Source organism: Momordica charantia (assembly GCF_013281855.1).
Source record: "Momordica charantia cultivar OHB3-1 chromosome 6 unlocalized genomic scaffold, Mcharantia_2.0 BLBB01000006.1, whole genome shotgun sequence".
NCBI classification, from domain to species: Eukaryota; Viridiplantae; Streptophyta; class Magnoliopsida; order Cucurbitales; family Cucurbitaceae; genus Momordica; species Momordica charantia.
This window is the reverse complement of record NW_028275164.1, coordinates 24,475,238-24,494,599: the sequence shown is the minus strand read 5'-3', so window position 1 is coordinate 24,494,599 and position 19,362 is coordinate 24,475,238. Positions and strand designations below refer to the sequence as shown.

The 19,362-nt window shown below is 34.0% G+C and overlaps 2 protein-coding genes across 13 annotated transcripts; both read right to left on the bottom strand.

The window, feature by feature from the left end:
• Positions 1 to 832: 832 nt before the first annotated feature.
• On the bottom strand, positions 833 to 7,296 carry LOC111024609 (prolyl oligopeptidase family protein). 11 transcript variants are annotated; one of them, XM_022302317.2, is made up of 9 exons: positions 7,083 to 7,295; positions 6,399 to 6,602; positions 6,232 to 6,274; positions 5,184 to 5,640; positions 4,797 to 4,991; positions 4,220 to 4,246; positions 2,930 to 4,030; positions 2,003 to 2,557; positions 833 to 983 (listed from the first exon to the last, which is right to left on the bottom strand). In XM_022302317.2, the coding sequence occupies exons 4-8, from the start codon at positions 5,637 to 5,639 to the stop codon at positions 2,006 to 2,008; spliced, it is 2,331 nt and encodes a 776-aa protein (XP_022158009.1). In that variant the 5' UTR covers position 5,640; positions 6,232 to 6,274; positions 6,399 to 6,602; positions 7,083 to 7,295; the 3' UTR covers positions 833 to 983; positions 2,003 to 2,005. The 11 variants fall into 11 exon arrangements, with proteins under 11 accessions (XP_022158009.1, XP_022158007.1, XP_022158015.1 ...); XM_022302315.2 differs by lacking the exon at positions 7,083 to 7,295 and adding an exon at positions 6,728 to 7,051; XM_022302323.2 differs by lacking the exon at positions 6,399 to 6,602 and having other exon boundaries at positions 5,184 to 5,662; positions 7,083 to 7,296.
• A 2,957-nt stretch (positions 7,297 to 10,253) lies between these two features.
• LOC111024618 (protein DEFECTIVE IN MERISTEM SILENCING 3) lies at positions 10,254 to 15,751 on the bottom strand. 2 transcript variants are annotated; one of them, XM_022302345.2, is made up of 8 exons: positions 15,528 to 15,751; positions 15,081 to 15,227; positions 14,786 to 14,900; positions 14,192 to 14,432; positions 13,323 to 13,514; positions 12,876 to 13,196; positions 12,206 to 12,431; positions 10,254 to 10,680 (listed from the first exon to the last, which is right to left on the bottom strand). In XM_022302345.2, the coding sequence occupies exons 1-8, from the start codon at positions 15,549 to 15,551 to the stop codon at positions 10,639 to 10,641; spliced, it is 1,308 nt and encodes a 435-aa protein (XP_022158037.1). In that variant the 5' UTR covers positions 15,552 to 15,751; the 3' UTR covers positions 10,254 to 10,638. The 2 variants fall into 2 exon arrangements, with proteins under 2 accessions (XP_022158037.1, XP_022158038.1); XM_022302346.2 differs by lacking the exon at positions 15,528 to 15,751 and having other exon boundaries at positions 14,192 to 14,445; positions 15,081 to 15,221.
• Positions 15,752 to 19,362: the final 3,611 nt, after the last annotated feature.

Below are 19,362 nucleotides of genomic sequence, written 5' to 3'. Positions count from 1 at the left end.
TCAACTTTTTATATACGATGTTTTTATCTATCAATATAAATGGAGAATGCATTTTTTGTTTCTAATTTTTCTTTTGCAAAAATATCTTTTCTTCTTTTTCACCCATGTTCTCTTTATGATCTATAGTTGACATGTTGCCTCGTAGATGTGTTTTGTTTTGGTTTGTGTTTTTGTAACCTATTAGTAGAAATGAGAAAAGATCATGTTGGATCAAAAATAAAATTCTCCATCTCCTTTTCTTATAGCAATTTTCATTTCTTTTTCCATTAGACTATAAGAGACTGATGGAAAAAAAATTAAAAACATATTTAGTTCATATATTTTCGTTAAAGTAGTGATTTAGTCCCTAAATTTTAGTTTCTAATGACTTAGTCCATATACTTTCAAATTAGTAACAATTCAATTAGTCTCTCAACTTTGGTGTGTAACAATTTAGCTCAATTAAAGTTTGTAATGACTTAGCCCCTATCATGAAATTTTTTTGTTAAGTTTATTACATATGTAGAATGATAAATCAACGAGAGACCAAATTGAGCATATACCTCCAAAAATCAACGAGAGACCAAATGTGTTTATAAAATATAATGACTAATCATTATATAATAAAAACTTGACACTTTCGATAAGATTTTTTACGATAAGAACTAAATTGTTACAAATTGTAAATTATAGGAATTAAATTACTACATACTAAAGTTTAAGAACTAAATTGTTATCAATTTGAAAATACAAAGATTAAATCATTACAGACTAAAGTTTAGGAACTATATCATTAATTTAGTGAAAGTACAAAGGATAATGCCAAATATATATATAATATATTTAAAAAAAAAAAAAAAGGCGGTGGGGAATCTGCAAAAGCTCCCTAAGAATCTGCTACAATCAAGTCTCAAATCTTCAATTTGACCAACTAGCCCTCAAACTTCCGAAGTCATGGACATTAAACTTGTCGTTAGTGCCCATCCCTATATGTTGTAGTTGTACTAAGACCAAAAACCTTGTTGTTAGTGACATTATAAAAGAAGTCGTGAGTTCAAATCCTATCCTAAACTAAAAAAGAAAAAATAATAAAAATAAATAAATTATTGTGAAAATCGCTTTTTTAAAAACCAAATCAAGTGCCCAACCAAAAATCTATGGTTGGACCATTCGGTTATTAGAAAATCTATTTTGCCATAAATATTTTTGTTTTCTTGAATAGATGATTTTGGCAAAGATTCAATATAATCTGACCCACTTATAACCCTACCTCAAACACACATCTTTGCTTGATGAAATTATAACTTGCTTGGTATTATAGTTTAATATTGAGGTTATTGGATTTAAAATGACATTTTTATGATTAATATTATAGTTTTTAAATTAAATTGTAACAATTCTATAGTTTGATTGTAATAATCTTAATTCGGAGGTAGTTTGTGCAAATTTGTTGCAACTAATGCTAACTATTTCATAACTTTGGGAGATGACCAATTTTCAAATCCATGAAAAGTTCTTATTCATAGGGATGCAAGTGTTAGAGTTTATGGGTGCTTCATGCAATTTTTCTTAAAATAAATAAGAGCAATAGGCTTCAGTCTTCATAATTTGAATATTATATATGTTATTTAGATATTGAACTTAACAAAAATTATGTTATTAAACTTATGTTTCTGTTTAATTATTATCATGATGCGACATGTCCATTAACTTATCACATCAACATTCCACTAATTAGCTCAAACTAAATAAGAGTTAGACAAAATTGAAGATTTTAAAGTTTAAGAACTAAGGACAAAATTTGAAAATAAAATTAAAAAAAGGGACAAATCAGATCAAGAGGGGTGATTTCCATTCTGTACAAATCCAAGAAAGAAACTAAACTATCATATAATATTTCACATAGAAAAAAAAAACAAACAAACAAACAAAAACTATGGGGGTTCAGAGGATTAAGCATCATTTATTTCAAAAGCACTAATAAATAGCAACCAACAAAGATTATGAACAGAGAGAAGATTACCTCTCACAAGTTCCTCTGAATGAATTCCCAGATTCTTTCTTCCATGTAGATCCGATCTCGGTGTTGTCGAGGCATGTGCCGTTCGTCTGGAAATATCAGTAGCTCGTACGTCTTTCCAGCCGATATGAGCGAATTCACAAGCCTTGCAGTGTGCCTGAAGTGCACATTCTCATCAATCATTCCATGCACAAGCAACAGCCTCCCGGCCATCTTGTCTATATGATGCATCACTGACCCGCGCTCGTAAACTTCTCGATTCCCAGACGGTAATCCCAAGTACTTTTCTGTGTAGAATGTATCGTACCCATCCCAGGATGTAACAGGGGCACCAGATATAGCACATCGAAAGACATCTGGAAACCGCGCCAAGCATATTGCAGAGAGGTAGCCACCATAGCTCCATCCATATAAACCAATCTCCCCAGCCCTTGCTAAACCTTGTCTGATGAGCCATTTCGCTCCAATCAATTGATCGTCTGCGTCAATACGGCCGACGTTATATTTTAGAGAAGCTTCAAACTTCAGTCCACGTCGAGCAGATCCTCTGTTGTCTAACTGCAACCAGCAAACCATTCAAAATGGCATCAGACAAGAAATTCACAGCATATTTGGATCAAAATCTATAGTATGAACACATATTAGACTCTCTTACTGAATGTTCAAAGAATAAAAACTAATGATCAACAGTTTTTGAACAACACAAACACAGACAAACTAACTCGAGCAAGAGTTGAAGCTGCAGTCCTAATGTTATTCGTCTACACGTACATGAAGTCCTAATCTAGAATCCGGTATGAACATGGTCAGGGCATTAAAGATCAATAAGACCGAGATTTACAATTTTTGCATGGCATCCAACACATCGGAATCGTTCGGCTTTGATAGAAAGAAAAATCAGGCAAAGAAAATAAATGAATAAGCACCAACCTTCCACACTAAGATTCCTCTACTACGCAGATATTGAGCTCTCATGTCGACTGTGTTTATCCATGAATCACAGACTAGCTGTACACTCGGACCACCATACACGATGATCATAGTTTTGTATGGTGGCAGTCCGAATATCGTCTCATTAGGCTTATATAAAGCTCCATATAGCAATGTCCCATCACTGGCCTGCACCTCGACAATCTTTGGAGGCTCAAGATGAAGGCTTTCAATACTTGGAATTGTAAATGTTTGCTCGTAAAGTGGCAAAATGACACTTCCATCTTTCAAGGAGCAGAGCAACACCCTTGGAGGAGAATCAAGGGAATCGTGAATGTCAATAAAACTTCCCATACGATGATCAAGTACAACCACATGTTTCCCTTTGCCATGAGTCATTCTTACTGGTGGCTCCAAGGGTGTGTTCCCAGCAGCAACTAGTTTGGTACAGTAAAGGTGAGACTCAAGAGGCCCGTCAAGAGTTCCGGTAAAATAAACAAGCCCGGTTGCCTCGTTTACACCAGCAATTTGTTCGACCATCCAGTCGCCTTCAGTAATCTGCCCCAGGCATGTTCCATGACCATCATGCAGATAAAGATGTCTAAATCCAGTTTTTTCACTAGCCCATATAAATCCCCCAGAATATTTACTGATACTTTTGTCTAATGGTGTGAAACAATCATGTAAGTTAACCCATGAATCTTGTTCTTCTACCAGCAAAACTTTTCTCTGGCCTGTCTTGATATCAAACTTGACAATTTTCAGCTTGGTATGTAACCTATTTAGAATCTGAGCGATGAGAATGTTTTCATGCATCCAACTGACTCGGGCCAGATATTCCTCCTCCTCCATCTCTCCACAAAGAAGATCCATCCAAGTAATCGAGCCTCCAGCAACGGATACCACGCCAAGACGAACAACAGCATTGGAAGTTCCTGCAAATGAATAAGCATGGTCTTCTTGTGCATCCGGATGACCAACCGAGCTTTTTCCTTGATGCATGATTCTAAAAAGAGGAATCTTTGAGGTATCGACTTGTGTAAATGCAATAAATTTGCTGTCTAGTGACCACCAGTACCCATTTTTCCGATCCATTTCCTCCTGAAAAAGCAAACATTCATAAAAATGTGAGATACATCTAAATGCAATATCGGAAAAACAAGATAAGGCATCATTGAAGCTTGCTGATTATTTCTACTCTCTTTCGATATTGAAAAATTCACTTCCTTTGGCTCCCAAGCAGGAATAATTCGAAGAAGCCGTGTGAAAAACAGATGTCGGTGTCCTCACCTCAGCTATATATTCTGCAATGCCATGCTGCAGTTTGGAAAAAAACGCAAGTGTCAAATTCTAGCCTCTAGGGAGGAAGTAGTGTTAATAAGCTTAATTTTTAAAAATAGATAACAAAAAAACAAAATGGTCATCAGATGGGCCAAAACTTTATATAATAATTAATACCATCTCATACCAATCTAGATAAAAATTGCAGTTAAATGATAAACTTCTTCAACCAAGATGCCAAATGAAACATAACCAGATTCCTTTTCCTCTTATAATAATTTAATATCTATCTAAAAGCAAATTCTTACAACTTTTGACAGGAAGAATCAAAGACATCAAGACAATGGTAACAGGAAAAATTTATATTGCTAATTACTAAATAGTAAGAACTAAAAATGAAGCTATCAATAAGAAAGCACAGATGAAGGGTGGTAAAGAATATGAAAATATAACCAAGCTCTAGGATTCTACATCATAAACATCAACTCACGTCCGATTTACTACGATAATTAGCCAGACAAAAGCAGAAAGATGACGGAATAGGCTTCAAAAGAAAATTAGAGTTCATGGAGAATGACATATTTACCACAATGTTTTGGTTAGCACCAACAGTCAACTGTCTCACTTCAGTGTTTGATAGATTCATGACATGAAGCTCTCCGTCTCTCACGAAAGCAAGCATGGACCCATCTGGTGAAAGATGTGGGTCCATGATTGGTGAAGAGGGTTTACTTGAAAGCTTAAGCTCTGGTGTTGAGCCAAGAAAATCTTGAATATAAATCTGCACTACGAAAGGAATGTCAAGTACATGGATATTTAAACATACCAAGTTGTGGTGCTTGTAAGTATTAAAGAATGAATGGTTCATTATCATTATGTTTCAATATATCCCTAGAACAAGAACTAGAAGGGCATCTTGATACGAAATATTAGTAGAAAACTGACATGAAAAGTCAGAGATAAAAGAGCTAACCCCAGCAGGCAAAGGCACCATAATTGCTTTCCTTTTGGTGCTTGATTTGACCCATTCATACCGTGTTACTCCCAAACCACGTTCCCTCAATCTTTCTCTCCTCAATTTTTCTTCTGGTGAAATGTTACACTCATCCAGCCCACCATCAGGAGGACTGAAAATCAACTCCTGTATGGAAGTTTTGATATCGAAAGCAAAAACCTTCTTATTCAAGGAACAATCGGGACTAAACAAGTAAGTGACTGAACTATCATCTGGACTGAAAGTTATCGAAGTGGGCGCAACATATCCTGGTAGTGGATATTGTACAATCTCTTCAACTGGGAAAAGGAAAGAATCATCCAAACTCTGTGCAACACTCGAGTCAGTGACAGTCATGTTGTACGGAAGTGGCCTTGAACGTTTCAGATTCTTTTGCTTCCTGTCCTCGTCAACTGATTGTGTTACACCGAACATACTGGATTACAACCAAACTGAACCTTACCAAAAGAAAGAAAGAAAGAAAGAAGAAACAAATAATCTAATAAAATGCCAGTTGAACTGACGTAAGTAAATATGTTTTGCTTTTGACTATATTTGGTCAGTGAAAATGATATATAATGAAAAGAAAGAAACACATTCTTTTTTATTTTGTATTCAAATGATATGAAAGGATCCATACATCAATCAGAAGAATGAGAGAAGCAAATGGGGGAGAGAGAAAGATTGAAAGAATGCCTGATTGATACAGGGAAGCAAAAGAAGAAGGCTGAAATGAATCTTCAGATTCGAAATCAAATATAAGGACCCTAAAGAGGATTAAAACACAGTTTGCCCAATATCAGATACAAAACTACCTAGTCATTTTAAACTGTGATTTCGTAGAGCTAAAGATTATCTTGATACTTAGCTTCAAAGCAGAACTTTTAAAACTAAAAGCAGCAGAAGGAATCAAGTAAAGTTCAAAATGGATAAACTTTTAGTTGTTACTCATGTTAGTTACCAACTAATGGGGCAAAAATCACATGATAGTGCAAACCAAAAATTTACAGAAATTTCAATAAGATACCTTTCCAAAATTCGGTTTTAGATGGAACATGATTCTCCACAACCTATGACAAAATTAAAACAAATGGAAAGTTAAAGATTTGTAGTCCCTAAACTTCTGACTTCCTCAACAGCCAAAGTAAGGTAAAAGAAAAACAAAATGAATGGCTTTAACGATCAAATTATTACATTTTAAGAAGCTTCAAGAGTCAAAAATGGGTTAAGAGATCATCCACTGGATCCAATCACATGCGGTGAAAGTTTCACCCAACACTTTTTTCAGTGGGAACAAAATCCACGACGAATAAGAATCTTTGGAATGAATGACAAAAATCAGAAACCCAACATCACTTTTTCATCAAGGCCTCGATTCGAACCAATCGATCAGCAGACCTGAGAAGCAAATCGAAAATGATCAGACAGACCTGAGATGAGAATTAAGATTCCAGACTCAAGAATCGGAACTAGATTCAGGGAAAAGAGATCGGAAACTGAGATATTTTGCTTTGGGGATATACGTTTGACTAAGCCGAATTGAGAACCTACGATTCGTGGAACAACAAGATACCCATGATTGTAATCAGTGAAAAGCTTCAAAGTATTACACGAAAGAAGAAGAAAAAGCACACAAATCCACAGGAACTAGTAAACGCACAGCGTAAGTGAAAATGACGCACACGACTTTGAGAACAGAGAGAAATTCAGAGAAAAGAGAAACAGAAAGTGAAGAAAATGGTCAATTGGAATCCCAAAATTGATTCGTGGGAAAGAGGGGTTTGTGGTTGTGGGTTGCTGCAGAGAAGCAAGAATTAAGGATCATCATGGCCATGGCGATTGGTAAATGAAAAATAAGCTCATAAATCCTCCACTAACCTCTCTTTTAAGTCTCTTTCTGATTACCCATTATCTGATTATCCATCTTAATCACAAGATATAGAAAATTTCTGTCTCTGTGTTTCCTCTCTCAGGTCATACAGAATACAAAAAGAGGCGAAATTTCCAACAAGTTTTGCTTCAAAGGAAAAGAAACGACACTAGGGAAGGAGGAGAGAACTAGAGTAACAAGAAAGAGTGATTGTTTTTCCTTTTTTTTTTTTCCTTTTAAATCTTTTGCTTTCTTCCATTTTATATAAATAGCAATTTCATGAGAAGTTTTAATTTGTCCTTTCTTTATTTTTTCTTGAAGATAATTAAGGGGTCATTGGAGAACTTTCTTCTCTCTCTTGGGTCAAAAAAAATATTATATACAAACAAGATGCGTATTTCATATGATTTTATATGTACATACATTCCACGTCATCGACATGAGAAGTTAAATGACACGTGTATAATATTGTTAAAAAAAATGTACTAACAAAATATATATAGCATTTCAATAAAAAAAATAGATATAGTATTTATAATAATAATTTGAAATTTATTTTGAAAGGGTGATATTTGTCTTTTTCATTTTTTCTTGAAGATAATTAAGTGGTCTTTGGTGGCCTTTCTTCTCTCTTTTCCGTAATATCGTAAAAAGAAAATGTACCAAAATATTGCTAATATATGCCTAATATTTATAATAATAATTTATAAAATTTATTTTAAAAGATAAAATATCTTTTTTAATTTATATATTTTTTTATTTTATCATTCTCTCAGAAATATTTATCAACATCAATATTTTCATAAAAGGGAGATATCAACATTAATATTTAAAACCATGGGCTAAATTACCTGCATTACATATCTAAAAAGGTTGGTAAATTAATATTAGATTATTGTGAATTTAGTTATAATGGCTAAAATAGATATACTATTCAAATTTGCATAATTTTATTTATTGATAATTTATAAATTTTTTACATATAAATTTTTCTTTTATTATTTCTTTTATCAATTGTTTAATATATGGGTGATTTTTTTTTTCTCTTTTGAAACCATGAGTAATTCGATTTTGCATGTGGGTATGTATTTGTTTTTATCAAAAAAAACATTACATTAAAAAAAAAGGACCACTGAGGGTTACATCAAAAGATGGTGCCAACACAACTATTCCAAGGGACGGAAAAACGATCATTACATTTGGCCAATAAAACAGATTTCCTGTTCAAAAACTAGAAATATGAACAGATTTTAGCACACTGAACACTTTCTCCAAATTCACAACATACTCCTATTTAGGATTTGAAGGGAAATAATTGCCTACAAAGTTGTCTTATTCTCCACCATGATAGGTAAGGAAATATTAGGTAAATTCCTCAAATCATACTAGTCACGGATCTCAATACAAGTAACACTGATAGCTTCCACAGATTCCAATAATGGTGTTTGAGCCGACCGCTGCCACACCTCCATTGTTGCCCACCTCTGAACTATGGAAGTTTTCCTAAGAATGCAATGAAGATGAGGAGTCGTCCCAAGAGATCATAGGCAAGAGCCCTCTCCAATTTTGTGCTTGGTAATTCTTCAAAATGTCCCAGTGACGAAACCATGGACCATACATAACAACGTCAGCTTTGATTTTGTCAGCCGCAACAACATTATCAGCATCCAACGGGGAGATCCCCAACACTTGGGCACCGTCCCCCATCATAGAAACTAGCGAGAAAGAAAGATCCTCTTTGAAAGTCGCCTTTACAACAGTAAGAGAGGTCCCTATAATATCTCGATCCATGCTACTTACCACTTGAAAGAGACCACGAAAAAACTGTAACAAAACAAAGAGGAACACCCTCTGGAAGAAGGTTAGCCAGAGGACTGATTCACGGGGAGAAAAAGGAGAGGAGGGGAGTCGGCCACTAGCCACCCCCTCCCACTTTTTTCGCTCTCATTGAAAAACCTCAATATTCGGAGAAGAGAGAAATTATTCAATGTGGGTATATATTGAAGTATGATAATAAGTGAAGCAGATGGATAATGTGACAACAAAGACCTATGATATAAATTTGATAACTCACTAGGAATATGAAATTATACAATCCAACACATCTTCACAGCCCAACAAAGCTGTGCCACATGGATTAAAACTTGTACATTCCTTTATAATTTATTACAATTATATGTTTCATATTCTCATCAAATCTATACAATACACATTTCCATGGGTGAAGAACAAAAACTTCACAATTTGTAAACTTCTTCATTTTTTTGGAATTTTTAATATCATTTATTTAGAAATCTTAAGTAATGATAGAGTACTTGATTTTTCTTTTTTGAGTTCAAACTATTGCATTGATGGTATCAAAATAAGAGGATTGAATAGATATCCGCTCAAGACCTATCCATCATGTTATCATGATATAGATCGTCTTAAATTGACAATGATAAATTACTGAATTGAATATTTATTTTGAGGTGAAAATCGAAATATGAGGGTAACACTTGATTTGGGATGGAAGTATGTTTTTATAGATTCATTGTCATCAAGTTATTTTTTATTCTCTCTTTTTCTGAAGGGTTGGGAAAAAAAAAATTAAAAGGGTAGATTTTGAATGGGACAAAATGAGGTCCCACAGCAAATGTTTTGTCAATGAGATGGTATATGCAAGGCCAGGTCAGCTTGACAATATAATGACATTTACAATATTTTTTAACTTTATGAGCATAAGTTTGAAATGATGGAAAAGAAAAACAACCTCAATCATTTAAAAAAAAATTAAGACAAACTAATCAATCAATAAATACTTCAATAAAGATTTAGTTCTAAGCATTAGAATCTATCAAATAAACTATACTCAACAACTTCAATTCTTCTCAGACAAAGATAGTTATCCAAAGACATTTTAATAAAAAAAAGAACTTTTTTTTTTTAATGAAAGCACTTACATTCGCCCCAAGGCCCAAACTCATAAGACATCAAGAATTTTCGTATTAAGCTTACCTAAAGGTTTAAACGAAAGACTTCTCACACTGTCGTACAACTTTTAGTTCTTGAATTTTCAAATTGTATTTAATAAGTCCCTAAACTTTAAAAATCGTCGAATAATTCTTTATTAGATACTTTTAACGTTTCGAAACTCTTTACACACAATCTTCAAAAGTTCAAAGTTCAGAAACGTATAATTTAACCAAAACAACTCTTACATTTAGAGATACTAATAGGGGCCCTTTTTTACTGAGGATAAAGGTGACCAATACAGACCACCACAAATCATCTAAAATACTTCAAGGCAAGAGAACCATTATCTCCTCTGTTAATAACATTAGTTTCAATAAATCTGGACAGAAAGCATTAAAAAATGCCTATTCTAGTGAGGAACAAGAGATCATGCCACAGCCTATTCCATTTCCTTGAAATTCTTCAGTTTCGCCATGAGATAAAATTACCTTACCTCCCAAATGCAATAAGAAGCTTATGCATTTTCACAGTATGTAAATATTGTAGCTGACTGCTCTCACTGTTCCTCTAAGGTTGTTCAGTGGAAGACTTGGTTCTCTGCGGCAAATTTCACCGTGGTGTCAACCTCTCCGGCTTGGCTGAGAGTTGTTGCTGCCATTTCACCATCACAATATCATTCAGAATTGTATCATTGAAACAAAGGTTACAATTCATTAAAACAATGACAGAAAAAAGTTTAAGGATGCGAGCTCCCAAAAGGAGTTATAAGAACAAACAACCAAACCAATAAAGCAGAAGTCCCCAAAAATTACAATCGCAAAAATAAAATATTGAAGAACAAAACATCGACGGTAGAAACAAACAAGCCAAATCATCCCAGAAGAAAAACCGCAAAACTGAAGAGCCGCTGAAGGTAAAACCATATCCGTCTAAATGCAAGACCGGCTCCTAAATCACTTCCCAAAGGATAAAACTCTGGAAGAGAAATTCATGAAGACTCGAGCGAGAGGTCGCTCCAACGCCCTCCAAAACTACTAAAAAACCTACTCAGACAAGGGGCCTGCTGCAAATTCTAATCTGACAGCCAAGGTTTAACGAATTATTCCCTTAGAAAGTTAATGTGGGGTGGTAAGGTGCCAAAGAAAATTAAATTCTTCACATGGTCATTATCTTAAGAGGGCCTAAAATCGCAAGGCAATAATGGAGAATATAAAAAAGAAATCCTCAGTTATCTCTATCTCCTAAATTTTCCATTTCATATAAAAAGATGAACCATTTGTTTATTGAATGACTTTGTTTGCAATGAGGAGGTGGTGTTTCTTTTTTCCCTTTTTTTTAGAACAAGAAACAAGACATATCAAAAGGAAACAAGCTCTGAGGAGGAGCGAAAAGAACAAACAAGGAAAATTCAAAGCTCAAATAAAACTAGCAAATCTGCTGAAAACCAAGGCCGCCAAAAAAGAACAAAAGAAATAACAAAGGCCCTCAAAAAATGCAAACCCAAGAGCCATTAACATTTCCTTCTTGTTTCCTCCTCACTAAATCTGGGGTCCCCTTCTGTTTTCCAAGAGATGCTGCAGATTGGCTAGTGGAGATTCTTTTACGGTGGTAGAACAATAGAGCTAGAGTGCTTCGGAGATATGCTACTAGAGCTCTTAAATGGTCCATTTGCATTGAAAGGAATCATAGCGTTTCACTGACAAACAAAAATCTATAGAGCTGGGATATTGCACAATTTATGGTCTTTGATTGGAGTGCTCTTCACAATCTCTTTTGCAATTTTGAATGTCCCTTACCAACCTTGATTGAGGGTGCTTTTGTAACCTCTTAATTCTTATTGGGCAAGGGGTTCCCCTTCCACTGGCCCCTTTTTATGAATGAAATCGTCCATTTCTTATCAAAAGAAAAATGAACATAAATGATAGGAGATCAATGATTCAGTTAACCATTTGGTAAAACTGCGATCCCTACTCAACAGGGAGAGAGAATATGAAAAAGGGAGAAATACAGATAAGGAGAGTCAAAATCTCAAAGGAGAGATAAATTAAATCCATTTGGCTTGAAATATTGTGCTTTAAGAACATTTAAGTCTTCAGTCTAATCTCTGAATTAGAGGCACGTAAGTTCCTTCCATAAACCAATTATCATAATTCTTTTTTTAAATCTTAGATCTCACCTGAGCTGCATATGATGAGCTTTCAGCCAGGAACTTTAGAAACTCTGCCTTTTTCCTATCAAAACTGAGCTTAGAATTGTCCAGTAATGCTTGTTCCCTCTTTATATCTTCAATCACCTTTTCCTTTTTCCACTTGAGCTCTTTGATCTGCCTCTCAGATTCAATGTAGTTTTCAGGTAGGCTTGATTTCACCGAGGCCTTTGGGAATCTCAACTGAACATCTTCCCTGACATCAGACACGTCAAATCAGTGATTAGTACAAAAGGAAATACAACTTTTCATTGAACAATGAAAATAAATTCACAATCAACAAAATCCTCCGAAAAAATAAGTTCTTACTTTCATGTGTCATTTAAGGCCAAGCCTAGCACTATTAGCACTATTATGCAGTTTCGGGGGATTTTCAGAAAATGATAGATAACACTTCATCCTACTTTTTACCAATATCATTAAAGAAGGAATTGTCACTTGGAAGCTGGAATCTTAAACATTAGAGTAGCGCAAAAATATTAAAGATATTTTATATAATTCGAGAATGGGATTCGGTCCATGGTCCAACCAATATATAGGGCATTCAATTAGATCAACTGACAAAAGGCAATTAACATATAAAAAATAGACTAAATGATTCAAGCAAACTTGAATACGATTTTGAAAGAGAGCTTCATACTGATTGCCTAAGCAAAAAACACCAGTAGCCTTAATTATTCCTCCATCCAAAGAAAGTGCACCATCACTTATGCAAGGGAGAGCTTGCAGCATGTCTGCTCTTGTTTTATATACTTGAAGACGAGAAAATAGGGAATAGAACAGGGTCTCCCTGAGACCATATCCATTGGCTGTGAGACAAAACAAGTGCGTGCTATCTATATTGATCATATTAACAGCAAAGCCAAGAAAGCCAGGTGGGCACTCCCCATTGGGTAACCTTGGCTTTAGAAGGTCAAGCCTCCTTTGTGGATCATTAGCAATAAAACCACCAGCATATGGTCTGCGAAAAATAAGTACTTTTAGAATTCTCACAGTTAAAACAATATATATAAATAAAAATCTCTGAAGAATGTTTACAAACTTAAACTCCAGAATTTCAAACATAGACAGCATGTAAGACTAATGCCTCAAATGTTCTAGACAAATTACGATAAACCGGCCATCCAAGATCCTCCCAATTGAAGCACCAAGACCATGAAGGCCAGAGCTTTTGTTTATGCAACCTTCCCTGTCATATGTTTCTAGCGCCTTAACTCCATCATACGTTCTACAGACAACTGTCAGCATAGTTTGCATTCCCAAGTACTCAGAGAGTAGTCTGCAAACGAAAATTTAAAAAATCACATAAAATTGAGTGCAAAACTATTTATATTCTTTGTTTGATGATTTAATATGAGTGTATCTCATAATAGCAAGCAATTCATAACAGAAGGAACAGAAGGTAATCCAATCCTCAACTTCTGATTTCAGATAATTAGTGCATTTCAGAAGCTCCCTATATCATATAGAAACAAAATGATATAATAATCCTCACCATTTTTATCTTCACAAGAAATTCAACGAAAATCAATCTACTCTTCAAACATTTTAACGACCATCAACAATTTTTTTTTATTTTAGCAATTGTAGGATGGGTATCGAACCATCAACCTTAGAGATGGTAATTGGTATCTTTATCCACTCAAGCTATAAAGCTATGTTCTGATTTACACGACCAACAACAATTTAAAAAACATCTGATCCATTTGGACCTCCCAAAAGTTGTTTTACAGTACCTGAACTTTCCCTGAAGATGAAACCATCAAGACACACAACACATGCACTAGGCAGACACACATAAACATGTGGCCATGGTTTCCATTTGGAAAGTTAAGCTCATTATCATGTACAAATATGATGTTATCCAATTCCAACCCCCTCCCCTATGCCCCCGAATTCCCAAATAAGATTACTGAGGATAGAATTAAATTAAATTAAATTAGAAGTAAGATAGACCTGCTAAGATTATCATCATCTACTTTTCCAAGTCGAGCAACAATGCCCAACACATCCTTGGTGAACATGAGGTTGTAAGCCTGAATAGCATGGTGTGTGCTCAATTTACACAAAATGCCAGCAGCAGAGTTTTCCTGTCGCATAATTTGTTCCATCGTTTCCTCATCACTCTGAGGATGGGAATGAACCTCGTTTTCAGCCACAGGTGTTGTGCCAGAAGAATGATACTTGCCTAGGACAACTGAAATAACATTCTAATTGGATAAAAAAAATGAAAGAAAAGGGAATACATATAAGTCCTAACACAAATAGTGCGAGGAAAGAAAAAGTCTACACTGCATTTCTAAGAACCTATCATGTAAGAATCACACCATGCATGGAATTTGAATGTGTAGAATATTTTGGCTAATATTATATAGACCCACAAACCACATATATTATAATATCACCAAAATTAGTAGATGCATTTTAATGCAATGCTTTGCAAGACCAATGACCTTGATGGTAAATGACAAACGACCGCAAGCACTTCATATTGCCCATGTCTCTCAATTTTAGGACAAATGCACTTCCCAGCAGTTATAAATAAAATACCTTGCAAATCAAGGATGGATTCGTCAAATTTGTTTTTTTGAGTCTTGAGAAATTTAATGTTGTCCTCATGCTGTTTTATTTTCATTCCGAACGTCTGTAGATCCTCTTCAAGCTTCTGCAAGAATCAAGTCATCCTCCATGAGACTCGTAATTCACTCGCCAATTCAAGCAAACCATAGTCAACTAAGAGTCTAAAAATGCCCCCACGTTTCTGCATCATGTATTCCATATAACCGTAATCTGAAAAGCAACATATTTAGGGAGAGAAAGATCCCCCAAAAGAGTATGATAATACCTTGGAGTAGTTGATGATGTATTCTGCATGTGGGAAACCCCCATTTTGCATATCGTTCCTTACAACTAAAGACTTGTCGCCCTGATCGACTTGCATATATTGTGTAGAATCTTGGGCGGCGGGCGATGTCGGTATCCGGATAGCCAGCTGCCAGAGAGAGTAGAATTAGAGGCCAACGCCGAGGAGGAATTCAGGAAAATCACAAACAATCAAAGAACACGAGCTCTCGAGCTCCAATTTCTTCATAAATCATCATAAACTAAGGGATACAACAACAGCCCCTCACTGCGCTACTAAGTTCCCAAAAAAGGCAGGGGAAGGGGGGAAATTCAACAAGTCAGCTGCAAATTCTACTTCTACGAGTACATAAGCCTAGGAAGGAAAATTGCGCCACATTTTCACAGCAACCAAACAGACATAGTAGGAGAGAGGGAGAGAGAGAGATGCCTGCATATCGTTTGCGTGATACATGGCCGGCTGGTTCGGAAAGTGTAGAATTGAGAAAGGTCACTGCTGATATGAGTGAAGAATGAAAGAATTGGCGCCAAGGCGCTGCGGATTTCAGATATATGAATCTTCGTCTTCGTTTTCGTCTTCGTCGCTTCGGTCTGTTTTCTGTAACAGTCGAGGTCAAACGCCCAACTCGATTTGATGCTTCCTTCTCTTTCGTATTTTTTGTTTTCTTTCTTTCTTTTAATGTTTAGGTTAAAATGTTATTTTCGACGGGAAATTGACCAAATTGACCGAATGACCCACCCAAAATTATTTTTTTCTACCCAAAACAACTTTTTATGACATGTTAGTACAGGTGAAAGTGCAAAATTATCCTTAATATAATTTTAAAAACTTTAAAAGTTTGAACAGAAAAATTCGACTAATAGAGGTCGAAGTCAATTTAAATTAATATATACTAACTGTCATAATATACATGAATTTATCTATGGTTCGGTGGTGTGAATGTAAACCTTTCACTTAATATGTACGTGTTCAATTCTTATTCAAGGCAGGTTTCAAACAAAGAAAACGACTTTCACATAAAAGAAGAGCTTTCAATATTTCAGACGCTTTCAGTGTTCAAGAAAATAGAAGACGGAGATGAAAAAACGAAAAAGGAGAAGAAGAGAAAGAGGGGAAAATGGGGAGGGAGAAATCTTTTTTGACTTGAGGGGTACAAATATAATTTCAATTATTTTTAAATTAATTAAAATAGTCCAATAGTTAGAAAAAACCATTTTTGAGAGTGGGTTATTCGAGTAAAACGAAAACTAGCCGGTTCATAATTTCTCATTTTTTATGGATTTCTATATTATAAAATATTGGCTTTAATTTTGGGAAATTGGGCTAAACGACTTTAGTTCAAGGGACCGCATTTTGGAAAATTTATTATTCTAATATGGGGTTGTGTGTAAAAAAATTACTTTTTCGTCATTTATTTATTTCTTCTTACCGGTACACAATTTAATTTCCACTTTTTTTCTTTTTGTTACTTTTCTTCCTTCATTTTTATTATTTACGTTTTGTCATCTATCTTCATTATTTTTTCTTTTTTTTTAAATAAAAAATTTCAATTGATATTTTTTTCGTTTTCCTTATTTTTCTCTAAATTCACATTCAAAATATTTCATTCTAATTTTATAAAATTGCTAACTAATTTAATTCACACCATCTTCCTAATCTACTACAGATAGAAAGACCCTATGAAGCTTCACTGTTCCCTAAAATTGACTTTGGGCCTTTCCTGCACAGCTTAGGTAGAGGGTGAAGAAGGTCCCCTTCCGAGGCCCGAGCCATCAGTGAGATACCACTCTAGAAAAGCTAGAATTCTAACCTTGTGTCACGACCTACGGGCCAAGGGACAGTCTTAGGTAGACAGTTTCTATGGGGCGTAGGCCTCCCAAAAGGTAATGGAGGCGTGCAAAGGCTTCCTCGGGCCAGACGGAGATTGGCCCTCGAGTGCAAAGGTAGAATGGAACTTCAGCCGTCGAGTTTTAAAATCATAACTCAAATATTTCAATCTTCAACTCTTTTTTGCCATTCTTGGTTTGAATTTTATTTCTTTTTTTTCTTATGTTGAGTTGTATTATTTTATTCCATTTTTTTAAGTCATTGATTCATTTTAATTCCTGTACTATGAAAATGTTCATTTTGGTCCCTATACTTTTTAACTTTGATTCATTTTAATTCTTATATTTTGAAAATTTTCATTTTGGTACGTATACTTTTAAAAAGTGATAATTTTAGCCTCTCTCTACAAAATTTTAACTCAATTTTTTATAAATAACAGAAACTCTTTTGTATAAAGTAATGTTTATATTTTAAGAAATATATTTATCGTAGCGTTGTATTGAAATTGTGATAGAAAAAAATGAGATTAAAAACAAAATTAAGGGACTAAAATGCTCACTTTTTAAAAGTACAGGGAACAAAATGAAAATTTTTCAAAGTACAAAACAAAAATGAACCAAAGTTGCATTTTGAAAGTACATGGACCAAATTGAACCAAGATGAAAGTAGAGAGTCCAAACTAGTATTTTAATCTTTTAAAAATAATTATTTTGGTCCCAATCTTTTTTATATAAATTATGTACATGATAAAAATCATTTTATTGTAACTATTGAGCTATTTAGCAAAAGAGAGTATAACTCAATAGTAATTGACAGATATCTTCGTCCTCTGATTTCATATATATGTATTCGTGCTTGTGGCTTGTCTTAATCCTCCCATTTTGATTCAATTAAATCGAATATAGAAAATATCAATAAAATCTCGCTAGTATAGAGGTAATATTAATAATAAATATTTTTAACTCATTTTAAAAAATGTAAGATACGTATATGTGAATTTAAATATATATTCTTTTTCCTTAAATATTCATAGACTTTGACATGATGTTTTTATAAAATTGGGATATATACATTTTACATTTAAAATCTTACTTTAAACCAAAACTTTATTTTATTTTACTTAGACTTTATGCTCAAATTAGGTTTTTTTCTTTCTTCTTTTTCAGTTGGGATAAGAATTCGAATTCATGACCTTTTGATGGGAGATAGACATCTTATTCTTAGCTAATTTAGTTATACTCAACTTTACTAGTGGTGTCGAATAGATTTCCAATCTTTACATTTGTGTCAAATAAACTCACAGTCTATTAGACACTTTTTGTCAAATTCAGAACGAAAGACAAATTTTAAGTTTAGAGTTCATTCATCAAGGAACATGAACCCCAAGAAAATTTATCACCATCTCAAGAGATAAACTATAAGAAAATGAGTGAGTTGTCTTAACCACTGATCTAAGCTCATGTTGTCCTCTCTAGAGATAAACTTGACAGTTGATACATCATCTTTATTTAAATCAATAAGAACTAGAAATATGAGGACTCGTTTAGTAATATCATGTTTTTTTTATTTATCATCTATTCATTTTTAGTAAATGAAAATATAATTGTGTTCGATAACTGTTATTGTTTTTTTTAATTAAAAAAATGCTAAAAAACATATTTGATATTATTTTTTTGTTTATTTATTAAACAATAATGATAATGATGCATATAGTTATTAAAACAAATAAATAACGAGGGAACAAAAAGTATATTTGAACTTTTTGCTTTGGTAAAATATTTCTTTTCTTCTTTTTTTTTTTTGCTACAATTTATCCTTTTGTTCATAATAGTAGTAATTTTCAAAATAAAGACGTAAACTTTATACAACTATCATGGTGTGGCTTAGTGGTCAATAATGACCAACATAAATAGCAAAGTGCTCAGAGATTTAATATCCTAACTGGCCCAGACACTCACAAGTATAAGGAAAAAAAAATGTAAGCTTTATAGTAAAGATGGGATACTATTTTTTTTTCATCATGCTAGGGTGGGATTCAAATATATCTTCAAACTTTTATATAGGTCATTATACAGAAGATGTGATATAGCTAGGACCTTTTTGGTTAGAAATAGGTACTCAATTGTGCTATCGATGGAGATCTTCAAATTCATGACCTTTTGGTAAAAAATAACTCACGTTGGATCCACACGATTGACCTGGATCAAGTCTCCACACGAATGACCTGGATCAAGTCATTTGTAACTATTATAAAGTTGGTCATATCCATAGTGTTACCAGGATAAGGTACCCAACCTTATCCATATACTATATGTTGAGTGTGTTGCCCTAACCTCGTAGTTTGTATTTCGTGTAAAAACAAATGTATATTCAATAAAGTTTTATTCAATAAATTTGTTGTTGAATTCATAGCATTGCATTGTCCAAAATCCAATAA

Coding starts and splice junctions, on each gene's coding strand:
- LOC111024618 (XM_022302345.2), bottom strand. CDS start 15,551: ATGTATCACGCAAACGATATGCAG. Junction 15,228..15,527: donor ATCACGCAAACGATATGCAG/GCATCTCTCTCT, acceptor TCTCTCTGGCAG/CTGGCTATCCGGATACCGAC. Junction 14,433..14,785: donor ATCCATCCTTGATTTGCAAG/GTATTTTATTTA, acceptor ATGTTATTTCAG/TTGTCCTAGGCAAGTATCAT.
- LOC111024609 (XM_022302323.2), bottom strand. CDS start 5,639: ATGTTCGGTGTAACACAATCAGTTGACGAGGACAGGAAGCAAAAGAAT. Junction 4,992..5,183: donor TGGTGCCTTTGCCTGCTGGG/GTTAGCTCTTTT, acceptor TTCGTAGTGCAG/ATTTATATTCAAGATTTTCT. Junction 4,247..4,796: donor GTGCTAACCAAAACATTGTG/GTAAATATGTCA, acceptor TCCAAACTGCAG/CATGGCATTGCAGAATATAT.